The sequence below is a fragment of the Balaenoptera physalus genome (assembly GCF_965194825.1).
Source record: "Balaenoptera physalus genome assembly, chromosome: 10".
In the NCBI taxonomy this organism is placed as follows: domain Eukaryota; kingdom Metazoa; phylum Chordata; class Mammalia; order Artiodactyla; family Balaenopteridae; genus Balaenoptera; species Balaenoptera physalus.
Genome location: NC_138889.1, coordinates 72,434,672 through 72,443,385, shown reverse-complemented (window position 1 = coordinate 72,443,385; position 8,714 = coordinate 72,434,672). Strand labels below are relative to the sequence as shown.

Sequence of the window (8,714 nt, the reverse complement as noted above, 5' to 3'; positions counted from 1 at the left end):
ATCTGAAAAAGAATATATATGTATATGAATATATTATAAAAAGAATATATATGTATGTGAATATATTATATATACATATACGTAAGAATATATATATTATATATATCTGAATCACTTTGCTGTACACCCGAAAGTCAGACAACATTGTAAATCAACTATACATCAATTAAAAAAAAAGAATAACCTAAAAAAAAAACAATAGAGGTTAGCCACCTCAGGTCCTGGCTCCTAAAATGGATGAGGATGATCTTATCTGCCCCTTCTCCCCCCACAAATCCAAGGGATTAGCGGCTTAGTGTGGAAAAACTACAGGTGGGTCTTTAGGCTCTCTTTCAACAAAGATTCCGCAGGGGCCTGGATCTTACAGAACTACCCAGGCTTCATGAAAACAGTTCATCAATACTGGATTCACCCTGTTCTCAGTTAAGTGACAATCCTGAATTCTAGCCAGCTGCCCTACGAAGACACAGTATCCTCTGGGGAAGATGAAAATTAGGGCTTAATGTAATGATGGGCTCAGTTGCTCGGGGCCTCTTAACAATACTTCCAAACACCCCTCCCTCCCTTTCCCAATCCTTTTAAGGAACATAAGCATGGATTAAAAAAAAAAAAAGAAAGAAAGTTAAACTTAAAGGAAAGGTATGTTAAAACTAGAACTTGCTGTTATGTAGAATGGGAGCTTAAGCCATTTTTCTTTGAATATTAAATAAAAGAATGACCCCAAGAGGCCTGAGGACTTTGAGACATTTGGGTTACATTTTAAAAAACAAAAACAAAAACTCTTTATTAAAAAAAAAAAAAAAAAAACCAGAACTTGTGATTGACCAGAAAGGTAAAGATATACGACCATATTTAAATGATTCTACCTAATCACATCTACAATGCTTGATGGTTCCGGAGGGCAAAATGGCGTGCCAGGAATATCATTACATCTTCCTCCAACGCACAGATATTAGAAAAGAAAACAGATGAGGTCTCTATCATTCTCTTGATTTCTTTTTTTACTTATTTTTATAAATAATACCTCACCAGTAAGTTAATCTTCATAAGAAATGCCTCTAAATCTCTCCTGCCTGGGCTTCTCAATATTTTTCTTTAATGGACAGGAAATTAAATACCTTATTCTCAGTCACTTCCATGTCCTCAGTCATCAGAACATGGACGTCCCCTTTTCACAGTACAGAGATATTGCCTGACCTCTGTTTATTTTAAGGCTTAAGCAGCCAGAAACTTCTGATACATCTGATTTGGTGTCTGGGAAAGGAAAAAGAGTAGAAAAAAAATATTCTAATATGGGCATTAAATGATACCCATTACCAGCACTGATGAATTATTTATCCTGAAGCCCTTTAATCCCCTGGGGGCAAGTCCATGTACATCATATCTCATCATTGTGCCCAGCACACAGTTGTGCTCGCTAAATCTAATTTGATTGAGTGAATAAACACATTTCTCCCATTAAATATGGAGATTGTAGAATTGTCATTCCTGTGATTTACCCACTTTCATTTAGGACATATGTTATATCCCTACAGTGCTAAAACATCTAAGTAAAAAGAGCAAAAAACTTGACTATTTTAATTGAGAATCAAAAAAGGTCTAGAATCTGTACTGTCCAAAACAGTACCCACTAGCTATGTGGCAATTTACATTTAAATTCAATAACATTTAAAAATCAGTTGCCCAGTTGCCCTAACCAATATCAAGTGTTCAATAACTACATGTGGCTAGTGGCTATGGCATCAGACAGCACAAGTACAGAATAGTTACATCATTACAGAAAATTCAGAGTTTTGTTGGACAGAAAATTCTAGATGATTGCCTAAAATTTTTTGATTTCATTTTTATGTTCCATGCTTTTATAAATATAGTAGGAGTTCAAGACCTTTTTTAAGTATGTGGTAGAGTTCCTTAAGGGAAGTGATTTGGGAAGTAAAGATTTTCTGTAACTTGGGCTTATGAAAATGACTCCAAGATTGAAGAGAGCTTGTTAATACACACTGAAGTAGATCTAGTATTCCCTGAGGGCAGAATCCTTTTCTTGTTCATTTTTCTATTTCCAGCAGCTAAGAAATTGCACTTAGTAAAGGATGAATAATGATAAATATGTATGTATCCTAATAAACTACACATTCTCATTCAAACACTTCACATACTTCTCATATTTGACACATTTATTTCAGATATCAGAGGTGTAGTAGATTCTGTTGCCTGGAGGATAAAGGGCTTGCCTATCAGCAGCTTTATCTTTTTATGGGATCTGTCTTCCTTCTTTTCACCTCCAGTGCAGTCTATTTCTCCTGTCTTCTATAGTACTAGGTCTCATCTAACGATGATACCATCACAGAGTTTACACTGACTGACCACATACCCTAGACTAATGACATATATATTAGGCAACAATAAGATTTATTGTTGCCTATGGTCTGAAATGTTTGTGTCCATACACAATACCCAATGTGATGATATTAGTAGGTGGGGCCTTTGGGAGATACTTAAGCCATGAGATTGGAGCCCTCATAAATGGAATTAGTGCTTTATAAAGAGGCTCCAGAGAGATCCCTATCCTCTTCCACCATGTGAGGATACAGCAACAAGACAACCATATATTTAACCAGGAAGCAATCTTGGACTTCCAGAATCCAGGAATGTGAGAAATAAATTTCTGTTGATTATTAGCTAACCAGTCTGTGGTATTTTGTTACAGAAGCCCAAATGGACTAAGACACTGTCCATACTGGTATCCTTCTGAGAGTGAAAGGGGGTGGTGTTAATAGCTCCACTGGGACACTAAGCATGAGCCAAGTTCACCCAACTGGTTTTGCTCTTATCTTCCAGTAGTTCTATGATGCTGTAAACTGAATGCTTGTGTTCCCCCAACATTCATATGTTGAAACCCATTCCCCAATGTGTTAGTATTTGGAGGTAGAGCCTTTGGAAGGTGATTAGCTCGTGAGGGTGCAGCTCTCATGAATGGGATTAGTGCCCTTATAAAAGAGACCTTAGAGAGCTCCTTTGCCCCTCTGCCATGCGAGAAGACAGACATCTATGTATGAATCAGCAAGTGGGCTCTCACCAGACACCAAATCTGCCAGTACCTTGATCTTGGATTTCCCAGCCTCCAAAATGGTAAGAAATAAATTTTTGTTGTTTAAAAGCCACCCAGTCCATGGTAGTCTCTTACAGCAGCCTGAACAGATAAAGACATAAGTTTATCTTTGTCTTTAATTTTTTTACCACTAGATGTCAACTTTTCCTGGAATTCTAGACCACGGTTTCAATAAGATTCAGACATCCTCAGCAACACATTCCTACACATATACCCAGATTTGTGAACATTCATCGTGCTCATTGAGCTCATATTATTTATGCTCATTGATTAACATAATCCATGTTTTACAATTGTTTTGGCAAGAATTACAAAGGCTTATATATCAAAGGTCTATATAATAGTCCCAAATAAGGATTTCTTCACTGCCCCTCAAGCTGCCTGACGTTCCAAGATAAGGCCTTTGGTCAGGATGTTGTCAAAATGACAAGTAACAGCCTAGGGTCAGGCCATTAGAAAGTTCCTATGAGAACACCATTCAGATTGGACCTTACGTGAAGAAGGAGGCAGCAGAAGGAGGGAGAAGATCCAAAAAGGATGATCCTGAGGTCATCCTTGCCTGAAATCCACATCAGTAAACTCTAATCTAACCATAATATGGATCAGGAGAGGATCCTTGGTCAGATCATTTTTTTAATTTCAAAAAAGATTGATTTCCATTCTGTAAATACCTCCAGTTCACTTAAATTAAGGAGCATTCCTTCTTTGGCATTCTTCCCCTGGCTACATTAGCAAAGGGGAACTTGATCCATGACTCAAGCAGTCTAACAGCACTGATGAGATGCCTCCTCCCCCATCCTCACCTCCCCTTGGGGGACAGTAAGGAGGTGGTCTCAAGAATCACTAAAAGTCTCTCAGAACATAAAGCTTTCCTTGTAATCATTTATTATGTTCTCTCAGTGCTCAGAAAAGAGAAACAGCTCCCTACATTTGCTTTTAGAGTGATAGAAAACAATCGATAATGTTTGTCTGTGGATTTGATCACAACGAGGATGTTTTGTGAAAGATGAAGTGAAAGATTTCACTGTTTCATGGCAAGGATCCCATCTTCAGTATACAGGGTGGAATGGGTGTCTGGAGGAATGTGAATACATGGTCTCAGTCCGGGGACTCTCTGCTCCACTCTCCCCACACTGGGGCGGGCTCCAGTCTCGCTGTCTCCTGCGGCACACTTGCTTAGGTCAATTTCAGGATGCTGGAGCTCCCCAGGCACCACCCACAGAGCAGGACGCAGGAATGGCTTTGTGCGGACAGTGCGCTCACGGATCACATCCCTCGCCTAATGGTCCGTGGGAAATGGGTTCGGAACCTGGGCCAGCGCAAGCGGATGGCAAATAGGTGCAGTGACTGAGGGGCAGGTAACCGTTAAATACAAGCCCCAGTGGCAGGTTCCGGGAGGTTTTTCCCCCATTTAAGTCCTGGGTTCCAAATTAAGACTCTGCCAGCTTGCTTCTCACAGGGTACTCTTTGCCAAAGTGTGAAGCAGCTGAGAAGTAGAATTTGGTTCTTCAGTTTCTCAGGGATTCCAACCGCAGAGATATGTCCTCCCTACCCACCTCCCCCAACCAGGTATGAGCAAAAGCCCCACACCAGGAGGACAGCTCTGGGTTGCACAATGGGAAACGCTGTGGTGACAGGTACTCGGAGTCTGTCCTCCAGGAGTCCTGGCCAACAGGTTGTATGTGAGAGTGAGTGGAGTGATGGGGTGGGGGCTACGACTGAGACCTCCTCACCCAGTTGTCCCACTAGGTTTCTTTGCTAAGTCAAGCATGCTACAGGCTTACTGGATCTTCCAGCAGTCCACTTTGATGAGAAGGAAACGATGGTGAAGGGAAGTGACATGTCCAGCCTGAAGTCAGGACACCAGGGAGTTAGAGTCAGAGACAGGAGCAGAGCCTGGGTCTGTGGGCTCACAGAACTTGAACTGCTGCAGGTGGTGATGTCATTTTTCCCTTGCAGAGAGGTGCCATGGGCTTCTGGAAGTTCCCCCCGTTCCTGGTCCTCAGCATTCCGGTCCTGAACCAGGCAGGCATGCTCCAGGCAGCGCCATTCAGGTGAGACAGCCCTGCCAGGAGCACTCTCACCTCTCACGGCCCCTGGAATCATACAATTCTGTGTTCTCAGTTGTGCTTGTGCTGAATCTTTAGCAACTGGCTCCTGGTGGGTGGAGGTGGGGGGATGGGTGGTGGTAATGTATAAATGTACACTTATATATAAGTTTATCATAGAAAGATGTGTAGCACACAGTTTACAAATAGACATAAGATATACAGTACTAGTTATTAGAAATTTCATATAACTCATTGAACCTCACAACATACTTTTGTTGCTTTTTATCAAACACTTTTATCTTTAGCAAAGCTATTTACTAACTTAACCATAATTTGAGAAATGGATTTCATCCTAGTCTGCTAACGACTTGGCCAATAAATTTGTTATTAAATCTGATATGTGATCTATTCATCTAATTTCTCATCCTCATTCAAATTATATTTATTAAACTGAAACCATTTTCAGATTCAAATTATAATTATCATTTAATTTTTAATAATGGCTGCATTTAACACTAAGCTCAAAAAATTCCTGAAAATCTAACCGTCAGTTGCCAGCAAACCATTTCTTTGAGGTCACACCAGAGCCTAACTCCAGGTGAAGCAGCATTTTTGGATAGACAATGGCCTCATTTCTTCCGTTGGCAGTTGGGGCAGCCACATCCTCAGGGGAAGATGCAGAAACCAGGAAACCTGGCTGCTTATCCTGGGGATGGGGGTAGGCAGGGACTCAGAGCCAGGATTGGGCTTGCTTCCCTTCCCTAGGTGGGCCTTGGAGAATGGCTTTGATTCTGCTACACTCACCAGTAAGGAAATGTGCCTCCTACTGGCTGCAATGATGAACGATTATGTGCAGATGAAGGCCCGTGAGCTGAAGCAAGAGACAGGAGGGCTTCAGGTAAGGCTCTGCCCTCTGCTCAGCACTTACCCTCTTCCCTGGCTCACCAGGAAGATGTATCCTGACAGGTAGGAGAGAACATAGCTGGACAGGCAGCCAGCAAGCAGTCACTGTTCACCTTGGCCTGGGGCCCAGCTCTTCTACAGGCTCCACTGAAGACAGAGGTCATGTGAAGGAACTATGGTTGCACCACATGTACAAAGATCCCTTTCTAAAAGCAGTGGGGGAAGCTGTGGACTCCCTCATTCCGGAAATTGTCTGGCAGTACTGACGATACCTCCCAGCACTGGCGGAGTTTAGCCTCGTAAAGTAAAGCCAGGAAATGAAGCCCATGTATCTCAGGGGATTTTAGAAATCTAGCCCCTCCTTGTTAACCTGCACATGATATTCTTTCACACCTGCAAGGCATCTTCATTGCACATTTGCAAGGTGAAGCCAGAGCCCTTACAAAGGATGTTGTCAGGTAGCACAGTGTCTGAGGTAGGTCCAGGGCCTTTAGATGGGTAGAATCTGTGGAGATGTGCATGTTCTCACTGGACCAGACACCCTTCCCCAGCCCCACCCCCCTGTGCACCCTGAGCTTGGAGCTCACACCAGCTCCTGACCTGGCCGTACCTGTTCAGAGGCATGTGCTGCACCTGTATCTGCCCTAAGAACCTCTCTGCAGAGCAAGAAGGACTGAGCAGCATGTGGAATGCCAGAAAAGGTCACCCCTTCCCCCCACAGCCCTTCCCCACACTGCCCTGGCTCAGTGAACCTCTGTGTTCTCCTAATGGAGGATGCGTGAGCCGCCCCCATTCCTGCCCCTCTGCTTTTGCTCCAGGTGCCCTCTCCCTATTCTAACCTTCTGCATGACTGCCTGCAGGGGCAGCCCTGGTGCATGGTATTGTCTAGCCTGACTTTTCCCTGTAGCCTAGACAGCTCCAGAACTAAGCAGTGCAATAATCTGAGTACCTGTGTCCTGGGCACACACACATAGGACCTCAACAAGTTTTACACATTCCCCTTAACTAAAACTGGGGTCAGAATGCCTGGCAAGAAATGGGTCATGGCCAGAGTATTGGAGAGAGACCATGACCCCTCATGTTGGCATGCCTCAAGGTGCCTACTCAACCCCTTCCTCTCCTTTCTAATTCCTTTGTTCCTATAACTTGATGCATGTGGTCTTCTCTGGTTGCTCTTTGGGCTAGTATCAGTGGCATTCTTTGTGGCAGTGGATGTCTGGAACATCAGATGGGAGGAGGGAGAGCAGGCCAGAGAGAATCATTCAGGAAGAGATCAGGAGAGAGAGGGCAGCCCTGTGAGTACCTGTAGATTTCATAGCAGAGCTTCTCAGTCCTGCTTCTGAACATGCCTTTCATTGGGGGAATAATAGTATATTTCTAAAATCACCTGAGCTGTGGTGGTTATTGGTCTGGCCACATCCCACACTTCATGGATACAGGGACCTGTCTGGCAAGTAGCTTTAGCCCCCGGTAGCTGGAGTCAGGGCATAGTGGGTGGTCCCTGTGAATAACCTCAGGTAGCAAAAACAGGAGCACTAAGCACCTCTGAGACTTGATGCTGCAAACTCGCTTCCTCTTCCAGGAGGACAGGGGAATTTTCCTTTTCCTAAGGAGTACTCAGTACCTTGTGAATGGGATGCATCTTCTAGACAATCTTTAAGAATGAGGTTGGGTGTGGCACCATCTCTCTAGTCACCTAAGCCTTGGTTAAGCTTTCGTTTACTTGTACAGAAAAGATTGGCTGCTATAGTTCTGTGTTCCACGGCTTGTTGCCCAGAGCACATTTGGGTTTTCTGACATCCTTGGAAACGTCTATGGGGAGTGACTGTGGCATTTTCCCTAATGCCCTATGACTGTCTGTGGTGATTTTGTGTTTAGGAAAAATATTTAAAGTTCATTGGTGCCTCTCAGAGCAGTAATTTTACCATGTTGGTCCCATGGGGTAGCACCTGCCCTCAGCCTCTCACTGACAGGCCTTTTCTTTTTCTCTATCCTGCAAATCAGCATCACTGCCCAGAAGAGATCCTGTAACACTGCCACCTATGTGACCCATAAGATGCAGGCTGGCTGAGCAGATCTGGGAGCGTGGTTAAGAACAACTTCATGCTCGCCAACGTGGGCTCCAAAGCCTTTGGCCGGCGCCGCAGTGACCTTCAGGCCTGAGCAGTGAAATGACTCCAGGAAGAAGACAACTGCCCTAGTACCTCAGATGGCAGGGCAGATGGCTGGGTATTGCAGGAGTGCAGGCCACAGTCTGACCCTCCCTGGTCCTGTATTGCAAAAAAATCCACAGTGAAGGCGCCAACCACAGTGTCTGGAGAAAGAACAGAGTCCCAATAGCTAAAACACCTAGAATTTGGGTTCATTTCTGTTTTTTTTCAGTGTCTCCAAGTGACTCTGAGATCATCTGCCAGGAAATATAGATCCTATTCATTTAAAACACTGTTCCCTACAGTTATAATTGTGATTATTCTAGTTTTTTAGTTAGAAAGGCAAAGACCCTGCCCTTTGGGAGTATTCTCTACAATGTCATGTACATCTGGATTCAGAGCATAGACTTGGGTTCAAATACTGTGTTTGTCCTCTACTAACTATGTGACCATGGACCAGACCCTCTCTGAGCCTGTTTCCCCATATAACTTGAAAGCAAC

The 8,714-nt window shown here is 43.6% G+C and overlaps 1 protein-coding gene across 1 annotated transcript; it reads left to right on the top strand.

The window, feature by feature from the left end:
- Positions 1 to 4,301: 4,301 nt before the first annotated feature.
- Positions 4,302 to 8,226, top strand: LOC309667841 (calcitonin receptor-stimulating peptide 3-like; the record flags this gene model as incomplete). Its single annotated transcript, XM_082476789.1, has 5 exons — positions 4,302 to 4,439; positions 5,069 to 5,163; positions 5,926 to 6,058; positions 7,942 to 8,005; positions 8,120 to 8,226. 5 exons carry the CDS (start codon positions 4,302 to 4,304, stop codon positions 8,224 to 8,226), a joined length of 537 nt encoding a protein of 178 aa, XP_082332915.1.
- Positions 8,227 to 8,714: the final 488 nt, after the last annotated feature.